At 42.5% G+C, this 14,960-nt stretch overlaps 1 protein-coding gene across 2 annotated transcripts in view; it reads right to left on the bottom strand.

The window, feature by feature from the left end:
- NCKAP1 (NCK associated protein 1) overlaps positions 1-12,889 on the bottom strand; it is a 59,974-nt gene extending 47,085 nt beyond the window's left edge. The window contains exons 1-2 of one of the 2 annotated variants that reach the window (XM_035536922.2): positions 12,635-12,889; positions 987-1,097 (exon numbers count right to left, since the gene is read on the bottom strand). In XM_035536922.2, coding sequence (XP_035392815.1) covers positions 987-1,097; positions 12,635-12,742 — 219 coding nt within the window. In that variant the 5' untranslated portion in view covers positions 12,743-12,889. The remainder of the gene's footprint in view (positions 1-986; positions 1,098-12,634) is intronic. The other variant, XM_035536923.2, reaches the window with a different exon arrangement.
- Between the last annotated feature and the right edge of the window lie 2,071 nt (positions 12,890-14,960).

Genomic DNA, 14,960 nt, shown 5'->3' with positions numbered 1-14,960 from the left:
CATTACTGGAGACATTGCATGGGAGTTCTAGAAGGTATTATAAAAGAAACTAATTATTCCCATTGCTACTACCACTACCACTCTGCAGAAACCAGAATGCTTAAAGCAAGCCTAAACGTCTCAAGCATACATGCAAGTAACTGCATGCAGGGAACATGCAAACCCCATCACCTACCTCCACTTTCCACCTTTTGAAAGAAATATAAGCAGTTAAAAAAAAATAATCCTTCCCTTTACTTTCAAATTGAAACAGAGAAACTAATGTTCATCACCTGCCAAAAGACACCTGTAACCTGTAATCTAATTACCTTATTTACCCCCAAAAGACTACAAAGTCATATTCAGCAATACTGGATCACTCAGAAGGGTGAAGCATGATTTCCTATTGCAACTGAACTCACCACATCTGAAAAAGAAATAATTATATTTCCTCGGGATCCGTGTTTTTGTACTTTGCAAGGTTTCTCCTACATACTAACACATTCTTTATTCCCATGGAGACTGCCCCCACAGGCAAGAACACCTGTGTGGTACATTTTCCCATTTTTCAGTCAGTCGGCTTTTACTGATCTGCTGGTGAGGTCTCATCACAAAATGTTATGCAACTTCAAATTTCCACGATCAAAATGTCACCAACAATTTCTGCTATCAAAGTAAGGCAGGACATAAATTTAGATTTTTGTGTAGGATTATTTCCCATTGATAACTCTTTGAAATTGAACAAAGAGTAAGTAAAAAGAAAACCCTAATCAAAAAGAAGATAGAATTACAGTATAATATTCTAACTTTGGAGTTAATTCATTCTATAGTATCTTGTCAGACATCCAAATCAACAACTGTTGGGCATTTGAATCAACAACTGTATTCCAAGTATGACTGTCAGTGTCAGATGTTTTCTAAGAACACACAAAACCTCTAAGTTCCAAGCAACATATGTTGAACAGTACCAAAAAGAATAGTATTTGTATAGCCATTTAGTTACTTACATTGTTGTTGCGTGTTTCTACTGCTGGAAACTTCCTGACTATGAATTTGACAGCAGATTCCAGGTTTTTGTCAATAAGATAGGATGGTTTGGCTTTGGGGTCACCACATGCCTATAAAAAAATACAATACAAAATGAAATAAAAAAACACAATCATCCATCTAAAGTAAAGTGATAGTTGCAAATCTGAAGACAAACTAGAAAGATTTTGTTTTGTTTTAAGTGAGCAGGTGATAATGAGAGGCAAAGTGCAGGGACTGTCACAGCTGAAATATGCAATGGGAAACAGTACAGAGATGCTCTTCTACTGAAAAAGATGCATGGAAGTATCAAAGCAGTTAGTGCAGAACAGCAGTGAGAGGAAAAAAATCAATCCTAAAAGAAAGAAAAATACGTTTTCTTTTTACTGCTATTCCTGGTTTGAGGTAGTGTTGTATTCATTCATCTGGAGTTAATAAACTGTTAGAAAATTCAATCATTTCATCATCTGTGGAGGACTATCCTTTGTGAAACAAAACTAAAAAGCCCCACCACCAATCTGCATTTAATTTTTCTTTAAATTGTTAACTGCAAGAGAGCTTTCCATCCCACAATAAAACCACCAGTACTTGCCTAAAATGCCCTATTTCCTTAAATTAGGAACTAATGTTTTGCTCATTCTCTTCATTCCTACAGAAGCATAAGCTGTGCTTTAAAAGCAGCACTCAAGAAATTTCATTAAATTTCGATTTGAACAGAAGTCACAACTAAATGTCAAGTCTTTTAAAGAGCCTACGCGGACATATCAGAAGAACAGGTTCAGTGAACAAGCAACTGATGAAGAACCTACTTTTGCCAGCTGCAGTGCATGCTGTCAGACACACTACTTATTCTCAACTACCCTAACAAGCCATGCTATATGCTTTAGTTGGGAGAAACATACTTAAAAGCAGCATTATTAACCTAACAAAATTGGTGCTCAAATTGTATTTTCTTTCAAACGTGTGTTCAGCTTTATTGTCCTCAGAGGGATTTGCAAAGAAGTTCAGTGTCTCATGCAAAACTAAATTACATGCTATGCGTTTCTACGCAACACAGTGAACTCAAATGGCAGCTCATTTAAACTTTCCACATCGATTTCTATGGCTGAGTTGCAGACCGTAGAGACAGAAGTCATGGAGTATGAGACCGATTCTGAAAGCGGGCAAGCGGGCAAAGGGAAGGTGAAAAGCTTTGCAAACCTTCCAAACTTGTCCTTGCTGGGAAAGCATTGTAATAAAAAGAGAGAAAAATTACATATAAACAAATGACTCTTAAATTCTAAAATACGTTACAGTTAAGTGAACCAATACACTATTACCTACATCCGAGAGAACATTAAGACCGTCTGTTACTATAGACTGCACACGTTCTACTGGATAGTGATTATTTTGGTACTCACAAACACATTTACACGTACTTTTTAGTTACTATTGTACAAAGCTCTGAGTATATGCTGAAACATGTAACTGCTAATAGTACTTCCAAACTTAAGTTCAGGTAGGGAGAGAAAAAAGGAGTTAAACATCACATGCATCTACAGGGGGAAAAAGGAGAGAAACTCAGTGAAGTTTTACATACCTGAAAAAGAAACGGTAGCCAAGAAAAAAAAAAAAAAAACAAAACAAAAAGTCATTATTGTAAGTTTCTAAAACTCCTGCCTGCAGTACATGACCATTAAAATATATGCTAATGTACTACTCTAATACCCAAAGTCTTACATTTGCTAGTTTTTTTCCCAAAACAAATACTAAATTTTGTTAAAAGTTACATCCATAACACTCCAAGAGGAATTTATAACAAATTCAGCAACGTTCACATCATTGACTAGATATGAAATAGTTGCTCTCATGTTCTTGCAAGAGCAAACAATGTGTGCCACGGGACTTTTCTATACACACTTTAAAGTCTTGACACAATTTCTAAAGTAAAGATCATACTATAAATAGGTTTCAAAAATTAAACAACTCGCTCTTCAATGAAGTCTTAATTAATTAGATATCATGGATTTCTCAAAAGCTGTGTCAGATGAATGCAATTTACCAGCTTTGCCACACACTATGTAACTTTCTCTACCAAAAGAAGTATTACAAACTAGGAAAAGAGCTTAGCAGACAACATATACCTGTGTTCCAATTTGAATGTGCTTGCTCTCATACAGGAGATGAAAAATGTTCATCTTGCCATCGCTGACTTCCTAAACTTTTCAGTCTGAATTCCAACATTACTTCTACATACACTATTTCTTAATTCTTCCTAGCAACAGATGTGTTTTCCTCCTATAAATCAAAGGTTTACTATTCTAGAAATGACATTCTATCCAGGCCCTTGCATGCAGATTATTCACACGGAAACAAATATCTGAAAATACTAACACCAACATCCTCACAAGGTTTCGGGAACTCGGTTCTTTGCAATGACGAATATTATCCACAGCCTAAGTGGCATACCCCTAAATACATACGAATATGCGAGAGACAGCTTTGTTCCTTTCCATCGTGTGTTTGCTATCCTCACACTTAGAGCAACCGTAATTCTTCCTCCAGTACTCTACTATACAAGATTAATCCACAGAGTAGAAAGAAGACTTCTGCAAGATGGGAGGTTGGAAGTATTGTTCGCCCAAGCTGCACCTCCAGGAAGCTGGGCGAGCCTACCCACGCGGACTGTTCCAGCAGCTCAGCCCACTTCTAACAACTCTATTTACTTATTTGATTACCAGCTTTCTTTCATCCATACATTTTCCATCCATGCTGTTACAAGCCATGTTGAATGCAGGTAAAGTCTGTATAAGCCAAACCTTTCCTAAACTGCATACGGACCTACGAGGCTCATGCTCAGGACAGTTCACTCTAGAAAGCATACAGGCATGAAAAGACAAACCCCCGTCCTAGAGGACGTACTTTTCTGCACAATTGTAGAAGTGTGGTAAGGCACCTAACCACAGTTTTGCACTGTAGAAAGAACAAAGACATTGAGGGCAATGGTCGTGGGTAGAATACAGATAAGAAAGGTGGGTTTTGCTTTTATTAATACAAATCCCTTGTCAATATTGCAATAGGCAGGCACGCTGTGGAATGACATACAAAAATCACTTTGCCACATACAGATCTCCAGCAGTTCAACAGAAATACTGCAGCAACACTCAACGTTCATTCTCAGCCTCAGAAATCACTTCTTCCCCCAAGTGGGCTGCAATAACCTTTTTTTTTTTTTTTCCCATTTCTTATCTTTTTTAAAAGCAACAGAATGGCTACATGTCTGAGCATTAAAAAGAAATCCAGGAGTTGAAACGGTCTTGGTCGTGCAACATTCATGGCATACAGCTCTCAGAAGCTATGGGATTCCAGCCCCTTCAGGCCCGAAATACTACACGCTCAGAATCTCCCCACAGCCATCTCCAAATTCTTTTGTACATTATTCAACAGCTGCCAAGCAGTTATGATAAAAAAGACGATGCAAAGCTACCATTAAGACTGATCTACATAATTATTTTTTTAAAAAAGGACTCAGACACTGGATTTCTATCAAATCAGGCATCATTTCTTTCCACAGCACTTCAGAACGGTACCCTATTATGACCAGCGCTGAACCAAGTAAGCATCTTTTCTTGATCCGACTCGGTGCATCCAACACTAACAACAACAACGCGATTTCTACGGCTACAGGGGATTCATTACCCAGACTACTTCTTTGCCATCATATGCACAGGTCATCGTTCCAGACAAGGTGGACCAAATTCCATCAAGCGTTCAGAACTGTTCCACTATGCCATGCCTTATGAACTAAAGCAACATTTTCCTCTCTCAGGAAAACAACGTATTATCATTATTAAACAAAATTGAGGTTATTCTTCACTTGAGGCTATTACGGTTCTTCTATACAATTGTCACTTTGAAAATGAAGAATACTACAAAGCTTCATTTTCTAGGTGGCGCTCTCTAAGAGGCACCCTACGAGGAAGCACCGAGCAACAAAAACGTGCTTAAGTTCTACATTTAAGGTAAGCAGTCCCTGAAGAACGGCCCAGAATCCACTACAGCTGCCCACGGACCACAGTACACCTACTTTAAGAGGCATACCAAAGAGATCTTTTGCCCCAATACAGTTAGAGTTACCACTGCAAAAATCAAAGCCTAACATTTCACTTCCTTGTTGAGGACAGAGGGTGTTGGACAATGATGATAAAAGATCCAGCAACATAATTCCTACACAAAGCGAGCTGATATCACACAAATTAAGTTTACGTTCAGGCAATCGTCCAAAGCCAGTCGCACGGCACAGCGTACGGGTGCAAAACTGCATTGCAAATAATGAGCTTTGTTCCTGCCTTTTTTGCATAGACCTGTGACATGTGCTCACATAAGAGCATAGGGAAACACACCTGAGTTACACCATGAATAAAAAAGCCTAAGCTCGTGTCATATGGAAATCGCTTTTATACCTTTCTTTTTAGTGCTAAAGCCAATCTATTCCAATTAATTAGCAGGGTTGTTGCCCAAAAAAAAAAAAAAAAAAAAAAAAAAGAGAAACAGGGCCAGCAGAGAGTTATCATTTGAATTGGTATTTCCTATTTTTCACCCTCCAAACTGTCAGTATCAGAAGACAATCATAAAACAAGTCGTATTTTGCAGCAGTTGAACATGGTTTTATTACTTTAAGAGAACTAGATTTTACTGTAACTGCAGACTTGAGGTAAAATACTCCTGAGCACAGTTCTTTCCACTGGTGGCATCAGAAACCAAAGTAATCTTGGTCAGCAAATCACCCCACCTTCAATTTTCATTTATGAGTGAATCTGCATTAAAAAGCACTGCAAATTTAACCAGCAAATAGATGGAATTTCTGTGACAGCAAGAAAAAAAAAACAACCTCCAATCCCCGAGCTAACAACTTTCATTAGAAAACAGAAATACACTAAGATTTCTAGCATTAAAAAAGGAAAAACTCCTGTGTGAACCATTTACAGCTTACTACAGCACATTCCCTCGACACACAGGAAAGGCATGTGCAGTAAAACCATTCTCCCCTTGTACTAGCTGCTGACATTAAAGACTTCACCCTAAAGTTTATCTGTAAGCTTCAATGCCTGGTTTGTGGCCGTGCATCCTACAAAATTATACTAACACATGGCAAAGAAGTATTCAGAGACAGGTTCATCAAAAACTTTCTGCAAGCTAGGATGTATTATTTATTCTCCACTTATGTCATGCATTTAAAACTAATGAGATTACCACCCGACAATCTCTAATTTTGAAAAAGCAAAACTATTGAGCACAGAGAGGTGAATAATCGATGAAGAGCTGCTTTGAATGCTGAATACATTAGGAAACAGTTCACACTACGTTTGCTTTAACATCGCTGATGAATCCTACCACAGACACTTTGTTGTATTTTAGGTTTTGTGGAAGCCTGAGTTTAATAATACACAGGCTTGTCCCAGATAAGCCTTGTGAATGAAGCCTTGTCCCTCTTAACAGCTATGAAAGAAGATGCGAAAATTAACTGGTCACACAGAGACAAATTATTATAGTTCAATATTTTGATGGCTAAAATTTAACTGTCCTACTCAAGTATCATTTGGGTAATCTTGTACCGAGTAAATTCACTTACTGGTGTTTGCAGTTACATAAATGGTGCTCATATAAAATGTGAACCTATTCCATACATTTCGTATGTGTTGTTCCATGATCCAACTAGGATCTGGAATACAGGGGAAAGGCTCCAGTTACCTCATTTCAGGACATATATATAGGCCTAGTACTTATCCAAACTATGGCTCAAAATTATTATAAATGTAATGGTTATTTCATTTTCACACACAAAGGTTGAGTTTGAAGGATACTGCACTTTCACCCCACAGTATATACTTCATTTTGAATCCCGGTATCTCTGTACTCAGAGATCCAACCCATTAAATGTAAGCTCACGTGAAGCCAGAAAAAACAAGGCTAGAATAGACCTCAAAAAATTGCCTACCCTACTTTCCTGTTCCAAAGCAGGATAAGCTGTATCTCTGTTGCTCCTAGGAGATATCTGCTACATCTTCACTTACAGGTCTCCAATGGACTATATTCAAAAACATCCTCAGATAGCCTTTTCCATTATTTAACTAACTTGATCATCAGGAAGTTCTAAAATATAACCTGCACTTTTCTTGCTACAATTTAATCCAGAGAACTTCACGTTCTCTGCACCCATACTGACTTGGACAAGTTATTTCCCTTCTCCTTACAGAAGTGTTAAGTACTTAAAACCCTGCATTAATCATAATTTACTTTTCAAAAAAATCTCCTGCTTTTTTTTTTTTTTTTTTTAAAGGGATCAAATTGTCTGCATCTCTGGTCATCCTCGCTTTTCTTCTTTGCACTTTCTGCATTTTGTCCACATCCCTCTTGAAGAGCATGTTGAATCACATACTTTAGAGCATGTTGAATCACATACTTTTCAGATGAGTCTTCATGCACACCACATACCTACTCATACATTTCCGAAATCTCCCCTTATTTTTTGCAATTCAGCCTACTTGGCTGAAGTTTACCCTAACTTCTCCCAACTACTTTCTGCAGGCTTACTGCCTCATTACTCTTCATCTTCCATTTTACATTTTAGTAAGCACAAAATAAGTTACAATCACACTTGCTCAGCCGCCTCCAAAATTCGTTAGAGCATACCTATGATTTGGTAGGCTCAAACTGAATTCTAATTACATTTTTCATTATTTCTGCAGCTCCTGCCAGTTTTCTACCTGCAAAGTTAATAAGCAGGCTGGATTCATCACCTAGGTTGTTAACGCGGAGACTGGCTGGAGCAGAGCTAGGGGACAGCCCAGTGAGACCTGTCGGACTGCAGTCTGACGACAGGATCTCCGTAACCGCTCCCTAATTTGGTTGTCCGTCTGCTTTCATTATTACAATTTCACCCAGGCTCTATTTCCTTAGATTGTTCTTACGAACAATCAGATGAGGTAATGTCAGCAGCCTTGCTAAGGTCAATGTGTAAAATATCTACCCAGTTGTCCTTACTGGAGCGACCTGTCACCTCCCTGATGAAAGAAATACACTTGGTTTGGCACTATCTGTACATGATAAACTCGTATCTTCTTCTGTTTGTAGCACCTGTTTAAATAAGCACTTGGGTCTATTAATCAAATACATGGCAGGTGAGATGCAAACAAAAAAATGAAGAGGAGTTTCACTGCCACAAAACTTTCCTTAAACGTAATTTATCAAGTAAGACTCTAAAAAGGAAAATAAGACAATGGGCACGTCCAGTCCATTTGGACTCTAGAGCAGGAATTGTTACAAACTTTCAGCTGCATCTCCTCTGCAGAGGATCTTAAAAATCTCCTGCAACTAAAACTGGATTTGCTTTTGTGTCAGCACACAGCAGGGCAAATGAACAGCAGCTGGGGGGGAGGGTGGGCAGGTAATATTCATATTCCTAAACAAAGAAAGAATGCAAGGTGATTTGGGGCACCTATAAGCGATGCAAGAGGATAAAGCCCATCTGGATTTCTTTTTGTATATTTGAGAAGATTCAATAAGATATTTTTGAATTGTATTAAGAAGTATCATTGCTTCCTTACAAAATCCTAGAATGGTTCAGGTTGGAAGGGACCTTAAAGCCCACCTGGTTCCAACTCCCTGGCATGGGCAGGATGCCACTAACTATATCAGGTTGCTCAGGGCCTCATCTAACTTGGCCTTGAACACCTCCAGGGACGGGGCATCCACAGCTTCACTGAGCGGCCTGTGCCAGGGTCTCACCATGCTCCAAGTGAAGAATTTCCTCCTAAACTCTAATCTAAATCTCCCCTCTTTTACTTTAAAACCATTCCCCCTTGTCCTGTCATTAGCTGAACGAGCAAAAAGTTGTTCTCCATCTTCTTTATAACCCCCCTCAAGTATTGAAAAGCTGGAATGAGGTCTCCGTGGAGCCTTCTCTTCTTAGGCTGAGAGAGCTGGGGCTGTTCAGCCTGTTCTTCATAGGAGAGACTGAATTTTAAATCTGAAAAAAAAATGTGACATGATACCACATGATACCATTTGTTTTTGCTTCCTGACCAAAGCAATTAGCTTTTTTGCTTCACCAGGACTGATCATGTTTGAGGTTTTCTGCTCTATTATCAGCTGGGCAGGACCATTCCTCTATGATTATAAACGCAAACGGACCAACATATACTGCCATCTCGACCTTTAAGGAACCGCTAGTATCTATCGCACTAAGAACACTGCCCCACCCTAAGTCACTTCCTGAAGCCTGGAAGACAATCTGTTCCTTCCAATACCAACCTTTCGGTTCAGAACAAGATTATCAGTGAGCTTCTCCTCTCAGCTCAAAGCTCTGCACTCCCGCATAGAGCCCTGTGTCAAAAAAGTGATCCAGTCCTACACCCTTCCGGACTTAAGAGCTCTGCAGACTGGAAATTTCTCCATGCTCTGCCCGTCACTTAAGAGGCTTTTCTACTAAGTTTTGGTTTAGAATGGTAAAGATAAGGGCAATTAAAGCCCTTGCAAATATTTTTCTCTTCTTTACCTGTTATTTAGGTTTGGTTTTGCAGTTTGTATCTAAGAGTCTGTTGTAGAGCCTCATTTTTCAGATACTATGTGATCGTAGGAGTTACAATTAACACTAAGTAACAGACTCATCATTTTTGATTAACATATACTGTAAATAATTCAAAAACCATAACTTTTACCCTGAACAGTTCAAAGTAGCGTGACATTCTGCTCTGACATTCATCAAAATCATACTCTCTTGATTTGATCTAAGTCTATGGTTCAGATGTTTTAACATGAAATCTCTTATTGCAAATACTTTCTGTTATCCACATAGTTTATGAAAAAGCAAACCCTGACTCATAGAAAATAAGATTATTTCCCTGCAACCACTCTTGAACAACACGCTCACTTTACAGTACTGGCAGCATTACACAAAGCATACCAACATGGTTTGTCTGCTCTGACAGGTAACAACAAAATTCAAGTTTCACCCAAAGCAGGATGGCACAAAAAACAACTGCGTGTGATTTATAGACATTTAGTTGAATGCTCAACAACAAGAGTGATAATAGAGTTGTTAGCCTGTATAAATGAGGATAAATGCTTAAAAAGCAGGAGAAAAAAAAGGAGAGAAACTGCAATAATACCATTTTCAAATTCAGGACCAATACTAGTCCCAGCACAAAAGGCAGCTACAGACAGCTGAAAGCAACAGGCAAAGTGTTATCCTTTAAAAAAAAATTAAAAAAAAAATCCACCTCCATACAGATCTAACAGGAATTTAGTCTCATCATCCACTATTACTTCAGTAACTCTACATCTCATATTTTCCATGCCACTCTCAAAGAGGCAGAAAATCATGCCTTCACATACTCTATCTTAAAAACAAACTAAACTGTTTCAGAAGACAACAACAGCACAGGAGGTCAGCAAACAGGAAATGATGAGCAATCAACAGTTATAAGCAAAATAAGATCAAAATTGAATTCTTTATAGGAAAAGGAAGTATAAATATCAAGTTTCTAACTGCTTTTAACAATTTCTGTAATTCCCCAGGAAGAAAAATTTTCCAGCAGTCAAGAAAATTCACAACCCTTTAAAATCTCTGCTCCCTAGACAGCATCTACAGCAATCTGTAAGGCTTCACCTCTCACTTCCTCTTACTAAAAAGAGTCTTAACCATTTCCTTTAACCGCAATACCACACATTGTGTAGTTCTCTACTAACTTGAGTTTTGATATTGTCTTCTGTGGAGGAAGCTATGAAAACCTTAAGCAGCAGTTTTGAAATCAACTGCTTTCAAAAAGGGTAAAAGTGAGGAAAAAAGAGGAAAAGAAGAAAGTGTTGCAGGAAGCCAGCTATGCTGAAGCTGATCTCCCAAGAGACAAAACAATTACCAATCTCAAGACTTCTAGGTCTCGCCATTAGAGCCAGCCAGCTACCACTGTCATGCAGTGTTTACTGCAGCTCAAGAAAATAACTACTTGGATCTCAAACCACCATTTGAATATGCAGTGCTGTACGTGGGGCAGCTCCAGATTTGCCAAGCTGTACGTCCCGCAATAACCGAGCTGCTTGGACATGCCTCACATCTGCGTATGCAAGACCTAAGCAGTTTTGGACTCAGTTCATGGCATTTGCAGGAAAAATTGCTGTCACCTCCACTGCTGACGCTCCCACACTGAGAGCCCATCCACTCGCATCACTTCACCGACACCAGCAGAGCTTCCATATGGACAAACCTGCGCAGGGCTCCGTCAGCCAAACACAGCAGCGGAAACCTGCCTGTAGGCACTGGACCACGCACTGTAAGCGCCCCCAAACCAGTAATCAAACAGAGCCCACACTTACAGTTTTCAAAACACAGCTATATGTCACAAGGTCTGGCTTCTCCTGCCTCTTTTCCTGCCTTCTTCCCATAAAGCACGGCCACGCCGGCCCAGGGCCTTGCTCAGGCAAAATTCCACTGGGCTGGGCTTTTTTTCAGCTGACATTTCTCTTGAAGCACAACAAATACACACATAAGTGCCTTCAACATTTTGATGTTTCTCCTCGTAAATAGGGAACCATCACCATTAATAAGTTGCTGCAGTTTTCCAACATGAAAAACTGCAAGCTAAAAGGAACCTCATTTCTATTTCTGGAAGATACCAGATAGCAATATTTTAGTCAGAATAGCTGATTTATGCCGGTGAAGATCTGCATAAACACTTACGTGCCTCAAACTAGAGGAATTGCTTTGGATTAGCACTGACTTTGGAATACCACAACCCTTCTTTTTTTCCTGGAGACACCAGCTTGAGTCAGATCAGCCCAGTGCTTGGGACAACCAAGCAGCCCTCCTGGAGCAGAGGTCTCCCCTGGGAGTGGGGCAGCCCAGCAGAGCACAGCCCTCAGCCCCAACCCACTGGGAAGCGGGGTGCAGAGCTCTCAGTGGGTAAGCAGGAGCTGCAACCCCCTGGGCTGTCCCTGACGGCTGATGGTGCCCAGCTCGGGGCCTCTTCACCCGCCTCACCCTGCAGCAGCGTAACGGCACGGGCATTTTGACTCACTCAGCCCACGAGGGCTCGCTCCTTGCTCGACCGCAGCGGCTGAAGTTTTCTTTGCCGCAGGATGAACAGCCTCGGAAGCGAGCACCGCGTCCGAGGCCGGCCTACACAACCAGGGCTGAAAATCCCCCGGAGGAGCCGCATTACGTAAACGCGGGCGTTCACACGGGGCGCTGCCACCGGGGTACCGAGGCACCGAGGCGGGCAGGCCGGGCCGGGCTGGGGCCGGCGGCCCAGCGGGGCCAGCCCCCTCCCGCGGCCTCCCCGGCCGACACCGAAGCCGTGAGTCCCCGGGGAGCCCCGGGAGCCCTCCCGCAGCCCCCTGCCCGCCGCAGCCGACGCGACGGGGCCCGGGGCCGGGCCTAGGCCCCGCAGCGGCGACTGGGGGGCTCCGGGCCCTGCGCTCCGGGTCTGCCCAACGCCGGGTCACCGGGCCCGGGCCTCCCCGCCCTGCCCTGCCCGAGGCTAGGCCGCGCCACCGCCCGGGGCTGCCTCCTCCTCCTTCCTCCTCCTCGTCCGTCCTTTTCACCGTCTTCTTCCTCCCGCCCCTCCCCCCCCCCCGGCGGGGCCCCCCGCACCTTCTTGATGTTGTAGAGGCGGGTGAGCATGCCGACGCCCCGGTCGTTGAGGATGGTGAGCTTCTCCGCCAGCTTCTGCTGGCTCGGCTGCAGCACCGAGCGCGACATCCTGCCACGCTGCCCGCCCGCAACGCCGACACCGCTCGCAGCCTCGCCGTGGCGCGGCCGCCGGCCCGGCGCTGCTGGTGCTGCTGCCGCCGCCGCCGCCGCCGCCGCCGCCGCCGCCGCCGCCTCCTCCTCTTCCTCCTCCTCCTCCTCCTCCCCGCCGGCCTCGCTCGCTGCCTCCGCGAGGCACCGGCCTCCGTCACGCGGTGCCGCTCTCGGCCGCCCCCTGCGGCCCGGCGGCGGAGACGCTGAGAGGGCCCGGGGAGAGGCGCCCCCTGCCCGCTCACCTCTACAGACCTGCGGTCGTTTCTACCCCTTCCACCCGCTTGAGCTCGCTTTTCGTTGGTTTTGATTTCAGAGCCGTGAGTTACAATTCCAAGTCGCACTTCAGGGCAATGCAGAACGTTCTTCAAAGTTCATAATGAAAAGTGCTTTTCCCTTAACCACCTGAAATCAAGAACTGAGGCGTAGGAGGGTGTTGTGTGCCGTGCACTGTCCCAATTACAACACCTACGCTCTGTGGGGTACCACACAAGTGCACCTGTGATGCACCTGCTGGCACAGACAAAGTGCATAGAATGACAGCATCATTAAGGTTGGAAAAGACCTCCACGACCATCTGGTCCAACCTTCACCCTACTACCGATGTCACCCACTAGACCATGTCCCCAAGCGCCACGTCCAACCTTTCCTTGAACACCCCCAGGGACGGTGACGCCACCACCTCCCTGGGCAACCTGTTCCAATGCCTGATCGCTCTTTCTGAGAAGAAATGTCTCCTTATTTCCAAGCTGAACCTCCCCAGGCACAACTTGAGGCCACTCCCCCTAGTCCTATTACTAGTTATCTGTGAGAAGAGGCCGACCCCCAGCTCCCCACAACTTCCTTTAGGAAGTTCATCAATAAGGTCTCCCCTGAGCCTCCTCTTCTCCAGACCAAACACCCCCAGTTCCCTCAGCCGCTCATCACAGGACTTGTCTTCCAGGCCCTTCACCAGCTTCATAGCCCTGTTCTGGACACGCTCCAGGGCCTCGATGTCCTTCTTGTAGTGAGGGGCCCAAAACTGAACACAGCACGGCCACCCCCCAGACCCAGCCAGCCCACACATTGGTGGCTCTCTGAAATGGAGGAGGCTTGGGCCCCTTCTCTGAGCCATGGCTCTATATTGCCACGCAGCAAATTCAGAGAGATGCCATTTCACCAATTAGATGAGTCACATCCCGACTATTTTTACTCTCGAAGCCACGAGAATTAAAAGCATATATTTGAAGTACGAGTGAGGTTCCCATGCTGTGAATGTCAGCGTGAGGCCTCCATGGGACCTACCCCTCACTGCCAGCCCTGCTGATACCAGCTCTGAGACTGTGCTCTGCTTAGCAGCCAGCACAGCCAGCTGGCATGAAGGGCTCCCTAACCTAGTTTATGGGAGAGAAGCTTAAGAATTAACCTTCTAATCTAATTTTTTAAAATAATTGCACCACCATCTGTGCTTTATATATATGTAAATACTTATGTTTAATTTTCAGTTTGTATTTTTACATTATAAATCAGAATCAGATTACCTCAGTCTTTCAGCAGTTTTAAACGAATAGATTTTAGAAAGCATAGAAATGAACGTGCGAAGCCTAAATGTAATTAAATTGTTGCTGACCTTCTTTTTAGCAGTTACAAGATAATTTATGATTCAGAATGAAACCAGGAAGCAAGAACTTAGAGTTCCAATCTTAAGCCTGCTATTGACTCATTTTTTGGCCTTTATCAGATAATTTTCTGTCCCAGCTTTGCGTCCAAGAGTTGGGAATACCTAGCAACAATGCTGTACTGATTAATTGGGTTAGACCTGACCTTTCAGTACTGGAGCCTATTGAAAACATCAGAAGTGTTCAAATCAGTCTTTAAATTAATGAAGCATAAAATGCTATGTAATGTCAAAGTGTTTAATGAAATGTCTATAGTAATAATCCTTCCTTTGCAGAAGGATTGTTCCTTCTATTCTGAATTCATTAAAAATAAATATTACTATTTCTAGTTACAATAAAGATGTTTCCCATGTAGTTGCACTGCAAAATAAGAAATACTATTGCTGAGTGCATTTTTTTTCCTCATCTACAGCTAAAACAAGTAGCAGTCAATTTTTAATTCTGTATTCAATTATTTCTGAGCCATATTCAGTCTTCTGGTAGTTTCAAAAAATAACAGTCACAGAATATGTCATTTATAT

Source organism: Cygnus atratus, chromosome 6 (genome assembly GCF_013377495.2).
Source record: "Cygnus atratus isolate AKBS03 ecotype Queensland, Australia chromosome 6, CAtr_DNAZoo_HiC_assembly, whole genome shotgun sequence".
Lineage (NCBI taxonomy): Eukaryota > Metazoa > Chordata > Aves > Anseriformes > Anatidae > Cygnus > Cygnus atratus.
This window is presented reverse-complemented; position numbering and strand designations above follow the sequence as displayed.